This window comes from Nematolebias whitei, chromosome 21 (assembly GCF_014905685.2).
Source record: "Nematolebias whitei isolate Nwh7 chromosome 21, NemWhi1, whole genome shotgun sequence".
Classification (NCBI taxonomy): Eukaryota; Metazoa; Chordata; class Actinopteri; order Cyprinodontiformes; family Rivulidae; genus Nematolebias; species Nematolebias whitei.
The window spans coordinates 31,199,978-31,222,583 of NC_056518.1; the positions used below are offsets into that span (position 1 = coordinate 31,199,978).

Below are 22,606 nucleotides of genomic sequence, written 5' to 3' on the forward strand. Positions count from 1 at the left end.
AACCATCCATCATTCATCCTTCATCCAACCATCTATCATCCATCATCTGTCTTTCCATCCTTCATCCAACATCCATCATTCATCCAACCATCCATCATCCATCCATTCATCATTCATCCAAGCATTCATCATCCATCCATTCATCTTTCATCCAACCATTCATCATCCATCCATCAATTCCTCATCCAACATACATCTGTCCAAGATCTTTCATCCAACCATCAATCATCCATCCATCCATCATCTATCAAACCAGCATCCAACCATCAATCATCCATCTTTCATCCAAACATCATCTGTTCAACCATCCATCCATCCTTCATCCATCTATCCATCCTTCATCCAACCATCATCTGTCCAACCATTCATCCATCCTTCATCCATCCATGATCTATATATCCATCAATCCTTCATCCATCCATAATACATCATCCAGCCTTCATCCAACCATCAATCATTCATTCATCCATCCATCCATCTATCATCCATCCATCCATTCATCACAGTCCATCCATCTATCCATCATCCATCCAGCCAGTCATCCATCCATCCATGATCTATTTATCCATCAATACTTCATCCACCCATAATACATCATCCAACCATCAATCATCCATTCATCCATCCATCTGTCATCCATCATCCATCCATCCATTCATCACCATCCATCCAGCCAGTCATCCATCCATCATCCTCCCTCTCCCCAGAGACACTCTCCAGCTCCTCCTGGAGGATCTTTATCAGATGTCTGAACAACATGAGCCAACTCCTTTTGATGGAGCAGCAGCTCTACTCTGAGTGCCCCCCCATGACAGAGCTCCTCACATCATATATAAGACTAAGGCTGGCCACCCTGCAGATGAAGCCCATTTTAGCAAAATCAAAATAAGAAACATACAAGAAGAAGCTTTAAGCACATAAAAAATATAATTGCTTTCTGAATGGATGGAGATTCAGAGAAGTGAAAATGTTCAAAATAAAACTTACCAAGGGTGTGGATTGCAGTCATCAACATCTGAAAGAAAGCAAAATACACAAAAATGTATTGTTTCAAATTAATTTCCCAGCAGAACATAAAATCTGGTTATGTGTTTTTATTTTCACTCAAGTCATTCGTGACATTCAGGGAAAAAACTGCTGCAGGATCTGAGCTGAAAACGTTAGGCGAAGGTGCCATGAAGGTAACTTACTCCGTGCACATGTGGGTCCCTTCCAGCCGTCCTTGCAGATGCAGGTGAAGGTGTCTCCTCCTCCGACGCATGTCCCTCCATTCTCACACGGTCGTGAATCACACGAGCTGTTCTTGGCTAAAAAGAGCAAACAAGATTCCTTCATCCAAACCAGGAACTGTTTTAGTTAAATTCCTCCACTGACATTATCTCCCACAGGTAGTGTCTCACCTGTGTTGCAGGTGTTTCCGCCCCACCCTGGGGTGCAGCTGCACAGAAATGAGTCTCCGTGGTCAAAACACGTCCCGCCATTGCTGCACGTGTTGGAGTCGCACTGAGACTCACCTGGAGAGGAGCAGCATGGCAAAAAGATGACGACATCTGACTTTGAGTCAGGCTTGATAAACATCTTTAGAGATGAGATCAGGACAGGAAACATGTCTGAGCAGCGAACAGTCAGGGCATCACTGTGCGCAACCACGAAGAAACACAGCTGACATATTTGAGAGTGGAATGTGGGGACATACAAGCTGCACCACTTTCCTCTTTGTTGAACGAAGCTAATTAGAAAGAGGACTGCAGAAATCCATATTTAACTAGAGAAATTAAATTTTATGTGAAAATATCGTGTGAATGTTTATTGCAGAAGAACTTGCTGAAAAACAGCTGAAATTAGCTAAAAAAAAAAAACAGGTTGAAATATAGCTGACATGAAAGAACAAGCCTAAATTAGCAGAAGAAAGCAGAAAGCACAATTACCAGTAGTTGCTGAAGTAGGTTTAAATAAGCAGAAATGAGCACAAAAATTAGAAAATCAGCAACAAAAAGCTGAAATTATCAACAACAACAAAAAAAGCTGAAAAGTAGCTGAAAAGGCAGAAAGAAGTTTAAACTACCAGAAGGAAGTGGAAAAACTTAAATGAGCTAAAAAAAAGTGGAATTATCTGAAAAAGTTAAAAAATTGCATGAAACAGCTAAATAGTAGCTGAAATAGCAGAAACAGCTGAAACTAGTAGAAATAAGCTGAAAGGAGCATGACAAACTGAAATTAGCTGAAAGAAGTCAATAAGGCTGAAAGTAGTAGAAATGAGACAAGAAACTTGACATTATCTGAAAATAGCTAAAATTAACTGTAAAAAATGTTAAAAAGGTAGCTGAAAATGTAGAACAAGCTTAAATTAGCAGAAGAAAGTAGAAAGAACATGTTTGCCCAATTACGTTGAAAGCAGAAATTAGTACAAAAAAGTGTAAATTATCTGAAAAAAGCTGAAATTAGCAAAATACAGCTGAAAAGTAGCTAAAAAGGCAGAAAGAAGCTTAAATTACAAGGAAGTGGAGAGAGCACATTTTGCTGAATTAGGCTGAATAAAAGTTGAAATGAGTGCAAAAAATGTGGAATTAGCTGAAAAAGCTAAAATTAGCATTAAAAGAGCTATATAGTAGCTGAAATAGCAGAAAAAGTTGAAACTTGCAGAAATAAGCTGAAAGGAGCAGAAATAAGTTAGAAGAAGCACAACAATGGTGTAGTTAACAGAAATAATCTAAAAGGATCACAAAACAGCTGAAAAAACATCTGAAAATAGCTGGGGGGAAAAAAAGGTAAAATTTGTACAAGGAAGCTGAAAGTAGCTGAAGCAGAACAAAATGTGAAAGCAGCGGTAAAAGGTTGTAAACAGATCTAAAGATTTGAAGGATGGAAAATGAGCTCAATTCATTTTCTATGAGGAAAAAAAAGACAGAAAAGGCTAAATATTTTTTAAAAAAGCTAAAGTTTCTAAAAGAGCTGAACGTTTTGATTTATTATTTGTTGAAATAGCACAAAAATTGTGGAATGAGAAAGATGCTGAAAAACGTACGGAAGAAAAATGGATCACAGTGAGAACACTTCATAAACATTCACACAATAAGCGAGTTCTTCCCGGGTTGAACTCACTTAGGTGGCAGGTTTTCCCCTTCCAGCTGTTCACACAGCTGCAGAAGAAGTCGTTGAGCAGATCCACACACTGGGCTCCGTTCTGACACGGATTTCTACTGCACTCGTCCACATCTGGAGCAAACAACAAAACAAAGTGTTTGGATCAACTCCTTCATGGTACTCTGTGCTTGTTTTAGCTGCTGCTAAGAAAACGCTTTTAAAAAGGCTAAAATGTTGTTTTTATTTACAATCACAGATCTGATAGGTTGGGACTTTGTAAAAAATGTAACTAAATATTTGTAATGATTTGTAAATATAAACACATTTTATTTACAATGGAATATCATAAATGTATCAAATGTTGAAACTTAAAAATTGTAACTTTTTTTTTTTTTTTAAACAGGTAATGAGCGGGGTGGTCCAATGACAATTACAAAATTGATCATCAATCTTTGGTCCAAGGTGGCCTGGTACCAAGTACATGTTAGAACCACTCTGTTTGGACATGATGTTCGTTACTGACAACCCATGCCTAGCACAGAAGTCCAATAAACGAGCACAGAAGTCCAATAAACGAGCACAGAAGTCCAATAATAACACCATTCAATTTCCGATCAGGGAGGCTGTTCCTCCCACTCACCCCATCCAGATAACTTTGTCATTGCCCACATGTGCATTGAAGTCACCAAGTAGAACAAGAGGATCTCCAGATGGAACCGCTTCCAGGACACCATCCAGAGACTCCAGAAAGGCCAGGTAATCTCAACTGATGTTTGATGCATAAGAAAAAACAAGTCGGAACCTTCCCTCCTGCAGCCCAAAGCCGTAGAGAGGCAACCCTCTTGTTCACCGGGGAAAACCAATACCGAGGTATTCAGCCGGGAGCTTGTTAGAATAACCCACACCCGCCTGAGGCCTTCCCCTGGGCTTCTCCAGACTAGGAGAAAGTCCAGCCCGTCTCCAGACGTTGGGTTCCAGAGCCAAAGCTGTGCGTGGACATGAGCCCAACTATATCTAGATGGTACCACTCAACCTCACACACAAGCTCCAGCTCATTTCCTGCCAGTGACGTGATGTTCCAAGTCTCTAGAACCACTCTAAGCTGCCAAGAGTCTACATGGCTAGGGACCGCCGCCTCATCTGCCACCTGGCTTGCTTTGCACTCAAACTTGACTGACCTCAGCACAGGTGGTGAACCCATCTTGTCCTTTCCTCTGGCTTGGCACGGCCAAGCTCCAGGAGTCAAGGCTTGACCACCAGGTCCTCTGGATGGATTCTTATTGAGCATGCATCAGGACGCTTGACCACCAGGTGCTTGCAGGCAAGATCCCTATAGGTCTGGCTTCAGGGAGGTGCCCCGGTTTCCATCTTCTGGGCAAGGTATCCTGATGCCTCTGTTGTTGATCCATCAAGGTTTTTGAATTGTTTTTTAAGTTTAAAAAAAACGCCAGAGGCATTCCAGAGGCACCAATGGACCTCCATACCATCAGAGGTAGACTTTAGAACTGTGAGCTTATAACAGACTGGACGGCTCTGGACAAAGCCTCCATGTTTTCCAAACAGAACTTCAGACCCATCTGACCAAAGAACATTTCTTCACTTTGTTATTTGACGTTTCAGCACTCACCAACATCACACAACGTCCCCTCCCAGCCGTCGGGGCAGATACACTCAAAGGAGTTGATGCCGTCAATGCAGGTGCCTCCGTTCTTACAGGGGGATGATGCACAATCGTTCGTGTCTGCCGGCAGAGAGCAAACGTTTGAACTAAAGGTCTTGGCATGGTGTCAAAAGAAAAGTTTTTCCTACATGTTCAGTTCTTGTTTGAATTTTCAGATAAAATTAGGTCAAAGTTTTAGCTTAAGGGTTCAAGTTTTGACCCTCGGTGTGCTTTTAGTATTAGAGTCAGTATTAGTACAAGTATTAGTACCAGTATTAGTATTGGTAAAAGTATTACTAAAATCAGTATTAGTACAAGTATTAATATTAGTACAAGTACCAGTATTAGTACAAGTATCAGTATTAGTACAAGTATCAGTATTATTACAAGTATTAGTATTAGTACAAGCATCTGTATTAGTGCATGTATCTGTATTAGTACAATTATCAGTATTAGCATTAGTACAAGCATTAGTATTAATACTAGTATTAGTATTAGCATTTGTACAAGTATTAGTACAAGTATTAGTATTAGTACAAGTATCAGTATTAGTACAAGTATCAGTATTAGTACAATTATCAGTATTAGTACAAGTATCAGTATTAGTTCAAATATCAGTATTAGTGTTAGTCCAAGTATTAGTATTATATTAATATTGGTATAAATATTAGTATTACAATAATATCAATATTAGCATTAGTACAAGTATCAGTATTAGTACAAGTATCAGTAGTAGTACAAGTATTAGTATCATATTAATACTGGTACAAGTATAAGTACTAGAGTAATTTCAATATTAGCATTAGTATAAGTATCAATATTAGTACAAGTATCAGTATTACTGTAAGTATCAGTTTTAGTACAAGTATCAATATTAGTACAAGTATCAGTAGTAGTACAAGTATTAGTATCATATTAATACTGGTACAAGTATAAGTATTAGAGTAATTTCAATATTAGCATTAGTGTAAGTATCAATATTGGTACAAGTATTAGTATTAGTGTTAGTATTAGTATTAGTTAGGGAATGTTTTGTTTATGTTGTTTGTCTCATGTTTTTTCTTTCCTGCTTTAACCCAAACTAAGACACTGATAATGACACCAGTCTGGATTAAGACGTGTGGTTCCCACTGACGGTAACTGATGACAAATATAGTGTGGATGTCTCCGTGTGTCTCAGTGTGTGTATTTGTATGTGCATCTCTCGTGCTAATAATAACTCACTCTCGTGGCAATAAGTGCCGGTAAATCCCAGATCACAGGAGCAGCTAAAGTTCCCAGCAGGCTGGCTGATGCAGCGACCGTGTGGTCCACACACATTGGATGAGATGTGCCGCACCTGATGCACCGTGTCGTTGGTCGCAACAGCAACAGTGCAGCTGTCAATCACTGGGGATTATGGGTAAGAAAAGGAGAAGTCAATGGGAAGAGTACCTGTGAGCAGCTTCTCCAGTAAATATGGTGAAGTGATAAATGTGAGGGATCTGCAGGTCCTTTCTACCTTGGCACTGGTTGGTCTTGCAGTGGTCCTTGAGCTCAGAACATGTTGGGCCTTCGTAGTCATCCAGGCAGCTGCAGTAGAAGCCTCCCACCAGGCTATGGCACACAGCCTGGTTCTGACAGGGGTTTGGGCTACAAGGGTCGTCCTGCACCTTCACAGAGAAGAAGGAAATATTTTAACCATCCTTTAGTCTGACCTGGGATCTGTTGGTTCACACTGCTGGATGTAGTGCTCACCTCACACGTTGTCCCACTGAAGCCTCTTGGACATTCGCACATGAACCCGTCCAACAGCGCGTGGCAGCGCCCGCCGTTCTTGCACCGCCCGATGGAGCAGCGGTTTCTCTGGACCTCACAGTGCCGACCCACAAACCCAGGCTGGCAAACGCACTGGTGGCCTCCAGCTGTACTCTGCTCCGGAGACAAGAAGTCCAGTTCAGACACTCAATCAAAATAAAACCTTGGTCTACTTCTATTAACAGGATACGTTAGTAACCAGCATTTTCAATCCAAAACCCACTTCAAGTGAGCCTTACCTTACAGATGCCACCATTCTGACACCGTCCGTGACAGCTGTTTATATCTGAAGGAAAGAACAAAAGTTTGCATTTGAGTTCTGACAAATGGTCACTGGGGGGCATGTCATGCAGCTGCTACAGGGAAGTGGTCGATAATGATCCATGCCAAGAAGACGTGCAGATTTAGAGTGCAGGCGAGCTCAGAGAGCATGAAATTAAAAACTACCTCTAAAGATGCTAAGAGTTACGTTTAAATTAGTCCAGTTTAGAGCAGGTAGAATCAGCTATGACAGAAAGAGATGGAAGTAAAGCAAATAAAGTCCAGCAGCCCTCACTGACGGACTTCTCTTTTACTGGCATCTGTGCACCACTTTCTGCAGCTCTAATCAACTTGTTACGTTAAGTGACAGCTTTACTGTAGACTGCTCAACTCAGCTAAAAACAACTCAAATCATTCTAGTATCTTTGATATTTCCAGTAAACATCACTGATATTCAGTAAAGCGAGACATTCGTGAGTGAAGGAGCTGCGACGGAGGTCAGCAAGTAGGAAAAGGATAAAGACGGAGGATTTACTGAGCTCATACTAACTGATGTCACACTTCTGACCCGCCCATCCACGAAAGCAGGCACAGTGATATCCACCAATTAAGTTTTTGCAAGAGTAAGCATTGAGGCAAGGCTTGCCTGCACACTCATTAACGTCTGCAGAATGGACATGAGAGACACAAAGACACTGAATGAGAGTCCCGTCACCAAGAACAGCATCTTCTCAGACGACCTGCTACAAAGGCAACATTTGATCTTTTCATTCCATTTCTGACACGGTCACTGATACACAGACGAGCCCGCTTCAGGCTTCCTGTGGGCATGAAGAACAGGCAGAACCTTTGCAGCCTGACTGGTTCTTCCACAGGTTTCCGTTACCCCCCCTCCCCTCATGGTTCATGTCTCTGTATTGCATTCCCTGAAGGCCAACCAGTGGCATTCCAAGTGGTCAGTTTCAGAGGTGGCGCTCTCCGTGCCGCCTCACCCTCCACAACCAACACGGTGCATTAATACTAGTCCCAGGAGGTGAGCGGCACCTGTTATCCTGGTGAAACCAAACCCCCTGACCCCCCCTTACCAACAGCAACATGTCTACTGTGGATCTTCCACAGGTACCCCCTCACCTGCCCATTGAAAAGAGCAAACTGTTTAACAGAACAGATGCTCTTCTTCCTGTAAATGTTCATAGGTTTCAGTGTTCCTGGATGAAGGGCTTCTGATGTGTTGAGGCGTTTCCTCACTTATTCCCTGCCTGGAACCAAACATAACCCCCACCCCCCTCCTCAGAAAAGTATATAAGGTCCCAAGGCTAACAGTTGCCAGGCTGGAGGTTATTTTTAGCTTCACTCGAGTTGCAGATGATACCCTGTGAGCGTTGAGCATGCGTAAAAACAACACCCTCTTTAAATGAATGGTCTTTCTGCACGAATACTGTCTGTCAGACATGACGGTCCTTGTTTCTGCAGCACACACTGGAACACGTCAGCAAAATAACCAAACATGCAACAGATTTAAAAACATTTATCATTTAAAGGTCGTGTAATATGCGCTCTGCTTCCAAACTGGAAATTCTTTGGAATCAAATACAACTGAGTGGTCAGAGAAAAAGAAACAAACCAATTTGGCAGGTCTTCCCTGTCCACTGTGGAGGACAGATGCATTCAAAGCCGTTCTCCAGGTCAATGCAGGTCCCCCCCTCAGAGCACGGGTTGGAGACACATTCATCTGTGTCTGAAATATACGAGCGACATCAAAGAAATGCTCACAAACACATGAATATTAAATATATTTGTTGGGTCCAACAACAGCTTTACAGTAAGACTTCACATCAATGTATTACAGTATTAAAGCACATTCTTTAATGTTCAGTTCAAAGGTATGGCCTATATTTCTAAAATAAAATGTGCAAATCATACATCAGTGTGCTCTGACTTCTGGTTGCAGCATTTTGCACAAAGTAGACAAAATTTACGCCGGCGGTAATGACACCGAGTTCGGTCAATCAGAGATCACTAAAATTAACGTTGCTTCTGTGTTTAACTTCACAAAAACTATCGTTTAACCTAAAGGTTTACTTGTGGTTCCTAGAGTTTCCAAAAAGCAGAATGGGAGGCAGATATTTCAGTGATCAGGCTCCCCTCTTGTGGCACTAACTCCCAGTTTCTGTCCGTGAGACTGACACATTGTCTACTTTTAAGATTAGGTTGAAGTCTTTCCTTTTTGATAAATCCTATAGTTAGGGCTGGCTTGGGTTTTCTGAGCTATTCCTTACTTATGCTGCTATAGGCTTAGACTGCTGTGGGACAAATTGACCACATTTCCTCACTTTGCTGCTTCTTTACTTGCTCTACCTGTTTGTATTTGTAATTATTTATATCTTAAAATGGTTTTTGGTCTTGCCTCCTATAGAAAGTTCACCTGGACGTGTCATTCTGTGTTTGTCTGTTTCTACTTCCTGTCCTCTCAAACTCAGCCGGTCAAAGCAGATGGCCGCTCGTCCTGAGCCTGGTTCTGCTGGAGGTTTCTTCCTGTTAAAAGGGAGTTTTTTCTTTCCACTGTCTCCTTTGTGCTTGCTCAGGATGGGAGACTGTGACGAAGTGAAGATTTAACACAATCTGCTGCTTCCTTAGATAGAGAACTTTTACTAAGTGGCTTTTTTAATGTATTTGAATGGTTTTGTTCAGTGCCCTGAGATGATTTCTGTTGTGACTTGGCGCTATATAAATAAACTGAATTGAATGAACAAAACTCTGAACAATGTCTCCACAGACAGTGATGGTGTTTAATCGAAGCAAGTGGTAAAGGCTCTCCAGCTCCGAGCTCACAGAGGAAACATCATCCAGGTTACAGATGTGGAGACGTCGTTTCTTTTTCTCACCTTTAGCACAGGTTGTCCCTGACCAGCCAGCAGGACAGTGACACTCAAACCCTGAAGGGACTTCATGGCATGTCCCTCCGTTAGCACAAGGGTTGGACAAACACGCATGCTCTGCTACAAACACAAAAGAAAAAAAAAACTCTAAAAGTGCTGAGACAGAAAATCGTAGTGTGTTAGGTTCACAGACTTACCGATCTCACAGTTCCTGCCAGAGTAGCTGTCTGGACAAGCGCATTTGTACTCATTAGGTTCTGTGTTCATACATGTTCCTCCGTTCTTACAGGGCCGGTTGGTCCCACAGTAGTTCAGATCTGCAGAGCAGATCACAAACTTCATTTGTAATGTCAGGCTTATAAAACACACAAACAGGACAGTTACGTTAGTTGTTCTCCAAAAAGATTCACTTTGTGCTAAAATAAATCACATAAAAATGTAATTTCAGCATTAGTTTTCTAAATCTTTACTTCAGTTGTATCGTAAAAAATGGAAAGGGTAAAGCTCAAACATCAAATCAAACACTGGCTCATTCAGTTAAGCTGGTTTGAGTCCAGCCTGTGGAGTACCAGCCTGTAAATTTGCTGACTGCTAACACCACGGCTAATACCATGCTACGGCTAACATGAGCTAATGCTACATTCAACACTAAAGCTACTGCTACAGCAGAGACTTCTGCTAATTCATTCATTCAACCTTTATTTATACAGGTTAGTTCCCATTGAGCCTCAGGGACTCATTCACAGGAGAGACCTGATTTTAACAAAGCGTGATGACAACAAAGACAACAATAGACAATCTTAAAGGATGCGTACAAAAACTTGTGTAATGCAACACTGAATCAGGTGTAAAAATTTATGACAGTATTTGCACGAACTTCTCTGAAATCTTGGAGAAGACAGCGGTTTAAAAAAAGTGCTATGTGTTGTCATCATTATATGTTCCCATACAACCAGATTTCTGAAATTAAATCTGGGGACATTTTCACTTGGAAACAAAAAAAGAATTAAGTGATATCAAGATGAAATAAAGAAACTGGACGGTTTTGTTTATCTTTACATATTTATTCATGCTTAACAATGAAAAACAAATGTAACAGCAAGAATGTGTCTCTGCACACTGTTAACATTTTCTACGAGTAATAAAATGAATAAAGTAATAGTAGTAGTACTGTGTATACTAATGTAAGTGACCATGCATACATTTTGCGTGAATATGAATGTGCACAGAGTGGTGCTTAAATGTTTGTGAAACCTCTAGAATTTTCTATATTTTTGCATAAATATGATTTAAACATCATCAGATTTTCACACAAGTCCTAAAAGTAGATAAAGAGAACCCAGTTAAACAAAGGATAAACATTTTATACTTGGTCATTTATTTATTGAGGAAAATAATCCAATATTACATATTTGTGAATGGTAAAAGTATGTGAACCTCTAGGATTAGAAATGAATTTGAAGGCGAAATTATAGTCAGGTGTTTTTCAATCAGGTGTGAGTGGGCACCCTGTTTGATTTAAAGAACAGGGATATAACCATTGGCATCAGAAGCATTTGTAATGTGGGGGGATTCACTGGTGGGGGGTCTGAGGGTCCTCCCTCAGAAAATTTTGAATAAAGCAGATGACATTTCCTGTATTCTGGTGTATTTTAATGGGTTGTTAAACATCTATGCTGATCTAACTAAACATTTGATTCAATAACTATTTTATAGTTAATGGCACAACAAGAAGTAGCCTGACCAACAGCTCCCCTTGTGTAAATAGCGCACGCTCTGCTTTTCTCACGCATCCTAACATGACCAAGTCAAAGTCCTGACCTTAATCCAATCCAGATGTTGTGGAAGGACCTGAAGCTGCAGTTAATGTGAGGAAACCACCAACATCCCAGAGCTGAAGCTGTTCTGTATGGAGGAATGGGCTAAAATTTCCCCAAGCTGGTGTGCAGGACTGATCAACAGTTAGCAGAAATGTTTAGTTGCAGTTATTGCTGCACAGGGGGGTGGGGTGTTTCACCAGATACTAAAAGCAAAGATTCACAAATATGTAATATTGGATATTTTCCCTCAATAAATAAATGACCAAGTGTAATATTTTTGTCTCATTTGTTTAATTGAGTTTTTTCTATCTACTTGCAGGACGTGTGAACATCTGATGATGTTTTAGGTCAGATAAATGCAGAAATATAGAAAATTCACACAACACAAACACAAACTTTCAAGCACCACTGAACCACCTATGCAAGTAAAGTACATAGGTGCATATAAGTACACAGTGTATGGCTACGTAGTTGATGTGTAAATATATTGTGTGTACGTGTGAGGTGAGTGAACTGTGGTCAGGTAGTCCGCTAACATGAGCTCATCTCTGGTTCTGCGAGGCCTCCTCTGTCTGAGGAGCCATCAGTCATTGGTAGACATGGAGCTCTGGAATAGAATAAGAGCAGAAAAGGTTATGTGCAAAACTGAAAGAAGACAAATAATAGTAGTTTTACTTTTCTTCTTTCGGCTGCTCCCTTTCTCAGGGGACGCCATATCGAACTATCTTGCATGAAGATTTGGTATTTGTTTTTATGTCGGATACCCTTCCTAATGCAACCACAGACCACGAGCTACCAAAGCCCTCTGTGTGGAGCAGAGAGCTGCTATCAAGGGCACCCAGGGGAGCAGATGTTGGGGGTTAAGGGCCTTGCTCAAGGGCCCAGAGTGGGGCAACTGAGGGTAGAGGCAGGTGTGGGTGTTTCACCTTTCCCACCCACATTTTGATGTTGTCAGTCCGGGGAGTTGAACCTGCGACCATCCAATCAAAGGCTCACCTTTAACCTCTGCGCCACCACTCCCCACATAATAGTAAAGTGAAATACTTAAAACATGAGAAATAAGACACAATTTAGTAATATGCTTATGCTTTTCTACTTATTTCATCTCGTCACTCAAAAAACTGCCTCTAATTATTTAACTAGTTTCCTCTGCGGATAAAATGCCAAAAATCCTATTTACAAAAAAAAAACTATATTTATTTGGAGCTACAAGCTCATAAAACAGAAGAAATACACATTTAAACAGATGATGATGATGATCTCTCCCTCTTCGTCATTTTCAGTTCATTTCTTGCCTCATTCAGTTTCCATCACTGAGGAACTTCCATACGTCCAAACCGAGTAGACAAACACACCTCAGCCTGAAAGTCTGTGTTCACAAATCACTTTAATAAAGTAGCAAAACAACTCATACCTAGCTCTGAAAATATAAACTAAAGGTCGCCAGTCAATTCTAAAACATCTTACTTTGGATGAACCTTTGTTGACACTGTAACACGCCAACAACAGCTCAGTTCCTGTTGATGCGGGCACCCTCGCGCGATGTTCAACGTAAGTATAAACCTAGCTTAACTGAGCCTTGAAGGCAGTTAATCATCCTGTTACGATTTCTCCCACTCTCTCTCACTCGCGTCACAGTTACTCCCTGTGCTCTCGTCTTGCCTTTTGTTGTTCTGTTTGTTAATAAAAGCTTGGTTTGGGTCCTCATCTTTAGTAAAACAAAACACATTCCAGCTCTATTTTTTATTTTTTTTATTTTTTAATCTTGGCACAGTTGACAAGACTAGTAACATTTCCTACTGCGAACCAAACCTTTATCACAGCAAGGATCAGCCCAGTTCAAACAAAATAAATTGATTCAGACATACCATATCACAGGAGAGCTCCCCTTCGGTGGTGAAAAGTTCACGCTCTCTTCTTCTTCTACTTCTTCTTTTTAACGGGGGCATGCTCCGCTCTTCTTCTTCTCTGTCTGTAACAGCAGCGCGACCAGCTACCGTAATAGCTGTTGTTGCATGCAACATACTTGCGCTTTTCTACCCGGCTACTGTAATAACAGTCTACACGCAACATTTTTTCCTCGTTCATAAAACGTTAAAATTGGGGACATTTCTGGGGACAGCTTTAGCCAGGAACAGGTCATCCAAAATAGGGACTGTCCCCAGAAATCTGGGTCATCTGGCCACACTACCATACAATGACCAAATTAGTTTTCTACATTTAACCCATCACACGTGAGATACAACCAGGTGGAGCAGTGGGCAGCTATGCAAGCGCCCAGGGAGCGATTAAGGATTGGGTGACTTGCTCAAGGACACCACAACATGTGGGCATGGCGAGGAGTTGAGCCTCTGACTTTCTGGTCCCAGGTCAGCTGCCCTACCTCTACACCATCTTGGTCCCCCAAGATGGTGTTTATATGGTTTATAAAGCACTAATGGATTTAAGCTGTGTTCAGATTAGCATTTGGCTCATCAGTCCTGATGATCTGGTAGTTTATTGCTGATTTTCAAGATGGTGCCTGTGTGTACGGCCGGCTGTCTGTCCTGGTCTTTGTTTTGCTGTTTGTTATTCATTTACTCCTATTTTGTTGTCCTTTTGGCTCTGCTCAGTTTGTTTATGATTGCCAAATACTTGAATTTTCAGTCAGTTCATTTACAAACCATTAATCTGAGTAGGCAGCCAGCGAGTCTTCCTACACTACTCGCTGACATACCACATTGTATACACCACCTACCACTCACTTTTTTTCTCTGTAGGAAGCATCTGAAAAGGTGGGGGAAACAGGCCAGTGTTCTGGTTCAGGACTTGCCTAAAATCTATTGGGCAGATGGATTGCTGCTCTACATCAGAGGTTTAGTTTTCTCTTCAGCCCCTATCCTTATCCAGATGTCACTACTGGATCTGACCTGCTCGCCTGGCCCTTCGGGCGCACGGGTGGATCATACACCTGTCTAGGATTGGATGCGTTCCTACAGAGGCAGACTAAACCCTGGTTACCTTCGCCTGCTGAGACGTTCTCCTGTTTCTCCTGTCTTACCATACTTCAAACTGATCTATTAAACATCAGATCACTGGCAATAAGACTTATTTTAAATGACTTGTTAACTCCTCCAAGCAGGATTTTAAAATTTTTGACAGAGACTTGGCTTCCATCTGGTGAATCTGCTTGCTTTTCTAAACTTCTTCCTCTGGCTGTTTGTTATTCACCCAGACCACTGGTAGAGGTGGAGGGGCAGCTTCGGTGTTTGCATCCCAACATGGCTGTCAACAGCTGTCACCTGTCTCCTACATCAGCTTCGAAGTCTAACTTTTGGAATTGAACTTTTCTCGCTCGGTGATCTGTGCGGCGGTGTACCCTCCACCTAGTAAAGGATGTAAAGGATTTTATTAAGGAGTTTTCTGACATACTTGGGTCACTTGTGCTAAGATATGATCAAATTTTAATTGTTGGGGATTTTAATATACATGCATGCTGTGAATATTGACCTCTAGTAAAATACTTTCTTGCTTGTATTGACTCTTAACTTTACTCACTGGGTCCAGGACTCTAGTCTCGATCTGATTCTGTCTTCTGGTTTGGACCTTTGTATCACAGACATCAGACTGTGGGATATCTGACCATTTCCACTTTCTGTTTAATGTTGGGAGTGTGTGATGTGGAATCGATCAGACAAAGACGTTGAACTCACTGACAGCTGCTCTCTTTTCCTCTTTGTTCACCAGCTCTGTTCTGAGTGAGACCAGTGACGAACTGGTTAATGTTTTTAATCCAACATGTTCTGGCATCCTGGACTCTGTTGTCACACTCAGATCTAAACCATCCCATCAGCCTTTGTTAAATGAAACTACCCCTGCTGTCAGACGGGAGTGCAGCCTTGCAGAGAAAAAGTGGAAAAAGGACAATCTCCAAGTCTCTTTAGGAATCTTACATGACTATTTATCAATCAGAGGGCTGTGAAAGACACTAAATCTGCCTTTCTGTCCAACGCGATAGCTGTAAATAATCACAAACACCAAGTTCTTTTTAATATTTTCACCCTATTGGTAATCCCTGTGTCCCTGTGGAGGCTTCATTTACACTTTGTGACAAGTTTTTGAAAATTTTTGTTGAAAAACTTTCTGATTTTATTCAATACCCATTTTAAATCAGCCTGACTGCTGTTAATCAGCAGTTTGAGCCTGTTTTTCTTTTTTAAGGTAAATATATATATATTTTAAGACCTTCTAATTCTCCTCTAGATATCTTCCCTCTCGTCTTTTAAAGGAAACCCTTCACATCATTGGCCCTTGTATTTTACAGATGTTGAACTCTTCTTTGTCGTCCAGCTGTGTTCCAGCTGCTTGAAACATGCTGCAGTGCAGCCGATTATCAGAAAGAAAAACCTTGATCCGAATGTTCTTTTTAACTACAGGCCAATATCTAAACTACCATCATGTCCAAAGTGTTGGAAAAGATCATTTTTAATCAACTTCCGACCTTTATCTCATGAAGTTTGTGAAGAGTCTGGTTTTAAATCCTGTCATGACCCTGAGAAAGCACTTTGAAGTGTTTTTAATGCTCTTCTTTTAAACGTGGACTCAGACTGCTTCGTTGTTTTAGCGGTTTTAGATTTAACCGCTGCTTTTGATATGGTCGATCACAGGATCCCCTTATCAAGACTTGAACATGTTGGTTTTAAAGGCTCGGTTTTAGTGGTTCAGGTTGTATTTAGTGGACGCGCCCTTTTCTGTTTCCATGGGGGAACACGCCTCTTCTGCAACTATTTGTTGTGGTGAACCTCAAGGCTCAATTTTGGGACTTTTTCTGTTTTGTTTATACTGGCTGCCTTTGAGATCAATATTTAGCAAGCACATTTCATTTCATTGTTATGCTGATGACATCCAAATAATTTTCCCTTTTAAAATGGATGTCTCTGCCCCAACACATTCTCTGTAACTCTCTCCAAGACATCAAAAACTGGTTAACCCAGAACTGTCTGACCTTGAATGAAAACAAGGCCCAAGTTATTTTATTTGGAAACTGTACACCTCTCAGTGAGCTTTCTGATATTCTTGGTCCTCTCGCTCCTCATTGTTTCTCCATGGTCAAGAATCTTGGGAGTGGTTTTAGACAGTTATTGTAAACTTTATAAGCAAATATCTTCAGTTGTCAAAACCCGTTTTTATCAGTTCTGTCGAATAGCGAAAGCAAAATCTTACAATCCTCATAAAGACCTCCAAACTCTTCTCTATGTCTTTATAACAACTAGACTGAACGACTGCAACTCTATATATACTCTATATATTTGGAACAATCCTCGCTCCATCGTCTGCAGTTAGTCCAGAATGCTGCTGTACGTCTTTTAACAGGAACCAGAAGGCAGGGCCACATCTGTCTTGTTTACAATGGCTGCCTGTTCACTTTCATATTGACTTTATTATTTTGCTTACTTTTAAAGTTTTAAACAGCTTAGCACTCAGTTATTTCATGGATCTTTTGCAATTTTATAACCCAAACAGGTAACTGAGATCTTCCAGTCAGATGTTCTTAGTGCAGCCGAGGACTAAATTAACGCTCAGAGAGAATCAGGGATTTGCAGTGGCAGCCCCCAGACTCTGGACCAACCCAACCTTCCCACCAACTGAAGAGAACTCATATGTTTTTTGACCTTTATCACAGAGGAGGCCGCCCCAGTTCTTCTCACAGGTGCACTGCCAGGGTTCACTGCAGGTTCCGTGGTCACAGCCAGGGTACCGCAAGCATCTGTCGCACAATGGTCCTTCCCAACCATATTTACACCTGCAGCAGAAACACAAAGATTTCACATCATTTAAAATTCCTACAAAAATCTATGACTTTAGAAGATTTTTTTCTCTGCTCAAGTCTTTGAACAACTGTTCTCACTTGTTTCAGATTTTTCCAGCAAATGAGCTTCTTTGGAAAATCTAAACGGAGGACAGGAATATAAGAAGATGCAAATAGAACAAAGAGGGAGGTAGCTAAGGCAAAGCAGAAGGCGTATGATGAGTTGTATGGCAACATAATCAGGCCAGGACACTCATCTGCAGGCCAGCGGTCACTCTTTCAGGGATGAAGATGTTCACATCCTTGCTATAGAGGAAAGCTGGTTTGAGAGAGGAGTGAAGGAAGCCATCTTTGTGGAGAACCTGTCGATCGATAAACAGGGGCAGAGGCCTACATGTCCACCTGTCCCCTTCTTAAAATGCTACTATTGCCAGTATCACTCAGCCCTCTGCGAATAGCAAGCAGTCAATTATTAGACTGATGATCCTCTTTTTACATGTGAACAACTACTGTAGATGTGGCTGTCATCAGCAAAATGGTTGATCCACTATGAGAAGGTGCTGTTTGATGCTGAAGGTCCCAGCATACTCCATCCAAAGCCGAACAGTTGACGCACGATCAGGTGGTTGTGGGACATTAGTTTTTGCGCAAATCTTTCATAGTCTATGAAACACAGACGCAGACCCACGTGGTGATGTATACTGCAGCGGGAGGGGTGGGTTTCTTTCTGCCAGAGTCTCCACTCTGTCCATGCATCTGCTGTTTTGTCACAAATCTATCATGAAGAACGCGCCACACTTTTCATCAGACAGACTCCTCTGTACACGATGTCTGCACAATCTCATTCCAGGAGTTATGGGCCATTTGACCAATTTAGTGTTTTTGAAGAGTCATACAGCTGAATGTTTTCACATTTCCATATTGACAAAAGCACTCACAAACTTTGGACCAACCCCACAATACGTAGCGCATACACCTGTGAAAAAAGTTTGGTCAAGGCCTTGTGTCAAGAAGGGGCAGCTGAAGCTGCTCTGTGAACAAAATTATGAAATTTTCATCACACAGCTACGGAAACAAGAGCTGATTTCGGCACTTCAGATGGAGTATGATGACAAAACGTTTCAACAAAGAACCCCTCCAGAGGATCTGACTGTTAGATTTATCTACCTGGATTATTTAGCATGCACCAGGACATTATTAGCAATCTTATTAACATTAAAATTTTCAATAATATTGCTATTATTATGTTGACTATGGTGTTCATTCTTAGGAACATCCGGTCTGGTTCTTCGGAGTGAGGCTTGGGGTGTGGAGGGTGGACTGTGAAGTGTTTGTTAATCTGTTGGTTTTTGGCAACACTCTGTTATTCCAAGGCCAGTTGTAACTTCACCCCACCTGTCCTGTCATTTCTCCTATTTTTGGAGACGCACTCCCCCTCCACCACCCCCCACCCCATCTTCGACGCAAACCCTTGAAAGCAGAGTCCAATCCAGGAGCGGTGATGAAGGGAGCGGTCAGGGTCTGGCAGTGAGCAGGGCAGTTAAGAGGAGGCTATGCTTGGATCAGATCTGGATCAGAGAGATCTGCAGGTCTGGACTGAAACCAGAAATGTTCAGCTCAAAACTTCCTGAGAGGGATCCTCACAAAGGATCCTCCTCGCTGTGTCAGAACCTGCACAGAAAGTTTGGTTCTTGTAAGGTCAAATGTTGTTGCCAGCATGAACAACCATAAAACTCTGCAGTGCTACTACAAGTGTGTGTGTGTGTGTGTGTGTGTGTGTGTGTGTCGTCCTCACAGCGATGAAACTTCCCATCACATGTTGAAACCTGTTCTAGGGAGTTCCTCTGGCCATTTCCAATGAGAAATGTCAGCTTCATAGTTTATAAGCTCTTAACTAAATCAAACATGAACACCCCCCTCCGCCGGCATTGAGTGCATGAGATTGTGTGTGTGTGTAGGGGTGTCGTGCTGATGCTCACACAGCTGCCATAACAAATTCCTGCTGAGCCTCGATGTGATGTGGGCAGCGCTCTGTCACGACCAAACCTGACGTGTTGCATGCTTTTAAAGGTTTCTTTGAACCGTGGAATGATTCTGCAACATGTACGGTTAAAAAAAAAAAAAAAAAACAGATCGAGGTGAGAAACTAACTCCAGTGTCGATCCCATCGTCTGTGATGTCTGACAGCAACGTTGGGGCAGATTCTGTCCTCCAGGATGGCTGATCAGAAAAGTACGAAACAAATGGACTTCTGCTCTGGACCTGAAGACAAGATGAACTGAAAGACGTTGGTATCTATCTGAATATACCTATACCGTAACTTTGTCACAGTCTCCTATACTGAGCGAGCACAAAGGAGACAGTGGAAAGTAAAAACTCCCTTTTAACAGGAAGAAACCTCCAGCAGAGCCAGGCTCAGGACGAGCTGCTTCGACCGGCTGGGGTTTGTTGAAATGTGACAAAGATTCAGACTGATTTTACAACCATCCATGTGGATCTGATCCAGTACCACAGATCAAAGTGACATGGGTCAGAACCTATGAGTTATATTTAAATACACACAAGTCATTCCTCTTGGACACCGGCTCATACACATTTAATAAGGGGACAAACAGAAGATGGCCTTCAAGACACACACTGGTTGAAACATCAAAAACTGGCAGCTAAGTCAGGAAAATGAGGGATTAAAGTTTTTGTGCGCTGCAGAATCCCACTTCCTGAGCTCAGCTGCTGGTGTCGTCAGGTTTAGCATTTAACAGAGTGCTGGAAGCCATAACAAGATCCAGGACAGGAGGAGCTGATGGGGGCTGCAGGGGGGTGGGGTGGGGGGGTATCCTACAGGAGGACTGTAAAGGAGGAACAGTACACATTGGGGGTGGGGGGTTCTACAGCAGGAAACATGACTGGTATTTACTTTGAAATACCAGGATGAGGATAAATGGTGAGGTGTCAGGAAAAGCTGCTCTTTTTACTGGTGAAGTTTCCATTCAGGCAAAACGTTATTCATCATGACTGAACATACACATGCACACACACATGCACAGGCATGCACACACCCACACTAAAAACAAAGGAAGACCGACTTACCTGCACTCCCCCGGTGAACTGCATGTCCCGTGTAAAGGGTTGCATCCTTGTTTGCAGATGGCTTTGGGGAGAAACAGAGAAAGTGACCTGAGTATTTAAATCCTCGGTCTTTCCTCGCTCGTGGAGAAAGACACATGTTGCTGCAACTTTCAGAAGGTTGGTGGACCTTCAACAGTGACAGGAGTTTCTGAACACCCTTGAAATTCTCGAAAGCGACACTCAACGTGAACGTCCACCGCCCTCTGAGCTGAGGACGCTGTGGATGACCACTCCTAGTGTTTACAGTGTCAGTTTTCCATTCTTCAATAAACACGCGACTCTTGTACAAAACCTTCAAACACCTTGTGTAATAACTCAATCCAATCTAAAAGCTGCTGCGAGTGTGAGCAGCATCCTCACCGGTCTTGCAGTCTTCTCCCGTCCAGCCGTCCATACATCGTCTCTTTCCAGACTGGTCGCACACGTAATGGCCAAAGTAGTCGTCGCGTGGACGACACACCGTGTTGCACCTGGGGCCGTAGTAGTGCTCGTCGCAGCGCACTCGGATGGTGTATCTAATGGTGGCGATCAAGCTTTTATGTTCCACCGTCTGCCTCTCCTCTCCGGGGTTAATCTTCCCTTTGTAGACGCTGCGCTCAATCAGAAGATCCTCGTCTTCAGCAAAACAAACGGGAGACGTTTTTAAAATGTGTCACACCAGATTAAAGTCAGAGGATTATTCCATGTATTTTTAAAGGCTGCTTCAGATTAGGCTTTTTTCATTGGGTTTGACAATTTTCATTGGTCTTTGTCAGATAAATAAATAAAAATATAAAGCGAGGTGTCGTCTGCATCTGTGTGTACGGTGTGCAGCATGTCCTGGAGATAAATGTGGCGATTATTAGATATTGATATCAGAGAAAACGATCTATAAATGAGTGAAAATATCATTACTTCAAGAAATTTGTTGTGTTTTGCGCCTTACAGGCAAAAGTTTTCGACAGAGCTGATGCAATCTGTCAGCACTCAGAGGATGCGTTGGGAATGACTCTCAGCTACTACCACACCAAATGTTAGCTCAGTATCTGTTAAACTGGTTGATTAGCTGTGGAGGCCATCTTGATTCAAGCTGACTCAGTGACATGTCAATCTAACATGTGTTCGTAAGATATTTTACTAACAGACAAACTCACACAGGCTGCCTGCCTTTCCTCTACACCAACAAAACGCTGGACTGAAAACCTTCCAGAACACGTTTCTTTATAGCACAAACATTTTAGAGCAGACGTTTGAAACCATTCATGATGCGCTGATCAATGACAACAGTTGGGGGGGGGGGGGGGGGGGGGGTCTCATGTGAAACATTGCTGAACAAAACTGTAGAAGAAAAACTTTGAGGAAAAGGGAATGTAGAGGAAAATTAAGAAAACAAACAGAGGTAGTGTTGCAGAAGTCCCCCCCCCAGGATATCCAGTACTGACTCCATTAGAGCCAAGCAGGAAATAATAAGAGACGAGGAACAGGCAGGGCAAAATAGGAAAGACCCTCTGGCTGGTTCTCAAAGTGTTGTCTGAGTTTTAGATCTGATTTTTGTTTTAACCTTTGAACATTTACTGAAGAGTTTGGAGACCTGCTTCCTTTTTATTATTATTATTATTATTATTGTTATTATTATTATTATTAGGACTTTATTTATACAGGTTGGTTCCCACTGAGCCTCGAAGACTCATTTAACAGAGAGACCTGCTTCCTTCTCTGCGTTTATTACATTTCTCATAACTCCTCAAGGCCAAGCCGGTCGATAAACACAGAAAAATCATTTTGACAGTGTCCTGTGTCCCTGTGTCCTGAGTCCCTGTGTCCTGAGTCCCTGTGTCCTTGAATCCCGACTCCCTGCGTCCTGAGTCCTTGTGTCCCTGTGTCCCGAGTCCCTTTGTCCTTGTGTCCCTGTGTCCTGAGTCCCTGTGTCTTGAGTCCTTGTGTCCCTGTGTCCTGAGTCCCTGTGTCCTTGTGTCCCTGAGTCCTTGTGTCCCAAGTCCCTGTGTCCTGAGTCCCTGTGTCCTTGTATCCCTGAGTCCTTGTATCCCCGAGTCCTTGTATCCCTGTGTCCTTGTATCCCTGAGTCCTTGTGTCCTGAGTCCCTGTGTCTTTGTGTCCTGAGTCCCTGTGTCTTTGTGTCCTGAGTCCCTGTGGCTTTGTGTCCCTGTGTCCTGAGTCCCTGTGTCTTTGTGTCCCTGTGTCTTTGTGTCCT

At 42.2% G+C, this 22,606-nt stretch overlaps 1 protein-coding gene across 1 annotated transcript in view; it reads right to left on the reverse strand.

Moving 5' to 3' along the window:
• Positions 1-22,606, reverse strand: part of LOC119427367 (protein jagged-2) — a 46,269-nt gene that overhangs the window by 9,289 nt on the left and 14,374 nt on the right. Inside the window, exons 4-19 of the mRNA XM_037694969.1 lie at positions 20,776-21,030; positions 20,377-20,437; positions 17,153-17,283; positions 9,879-9,998; positions 9,688-9,801; positions 8,427-8,540; positions 7,353-7,466; positions 6,781-6,827; positions 6,482-6,655; positions 6,246-6,396; positions 5,969-6,133; positions 4,712-4,825; positions 3,103-3,216; positions 1,401-1,514; positions 1,191-1,307; positions 988-1,015 (exon numbers count right to left, since the gene is read on the reverse strand). Of these exons, the coding sequence (XP_037550897.1) occupies positions 988-1,015; positions 1,191-1,307; positions 1,401-1,514; positions 3,103-3,216; positions 4,712-4,825; positions 5,969-6,133; positions 6,246-6,396; positions 6,482-6,655; positions 6,781-6,827; positions 7,353-7,466; positions 8,427-8,540; positions 9,688-9,801; positions 9,879-9,998; positions 17,153-17,283; positions 20,377-20,437; positions 20,776-21,030 (1,933 nt within the window). The remainder of the gene's footprint in view (positions 1-987; positions 1,016-1,190; positions 1,308-1,400; positions 1,515-3,102; positions 3,217-4,711; positions 4,826-5,968; positions 6,134-6,245; positions 6,397-6,481; positions 6,656-6,780; positions 6,828-7,352; positions 7,467-8,426; positions 8,541-9,687; positions 9,802-9,878; positions 9,999-17,152; positions 17,284-20,376; positions 20,438-20,775; positions 21,031-22,606) is intronic.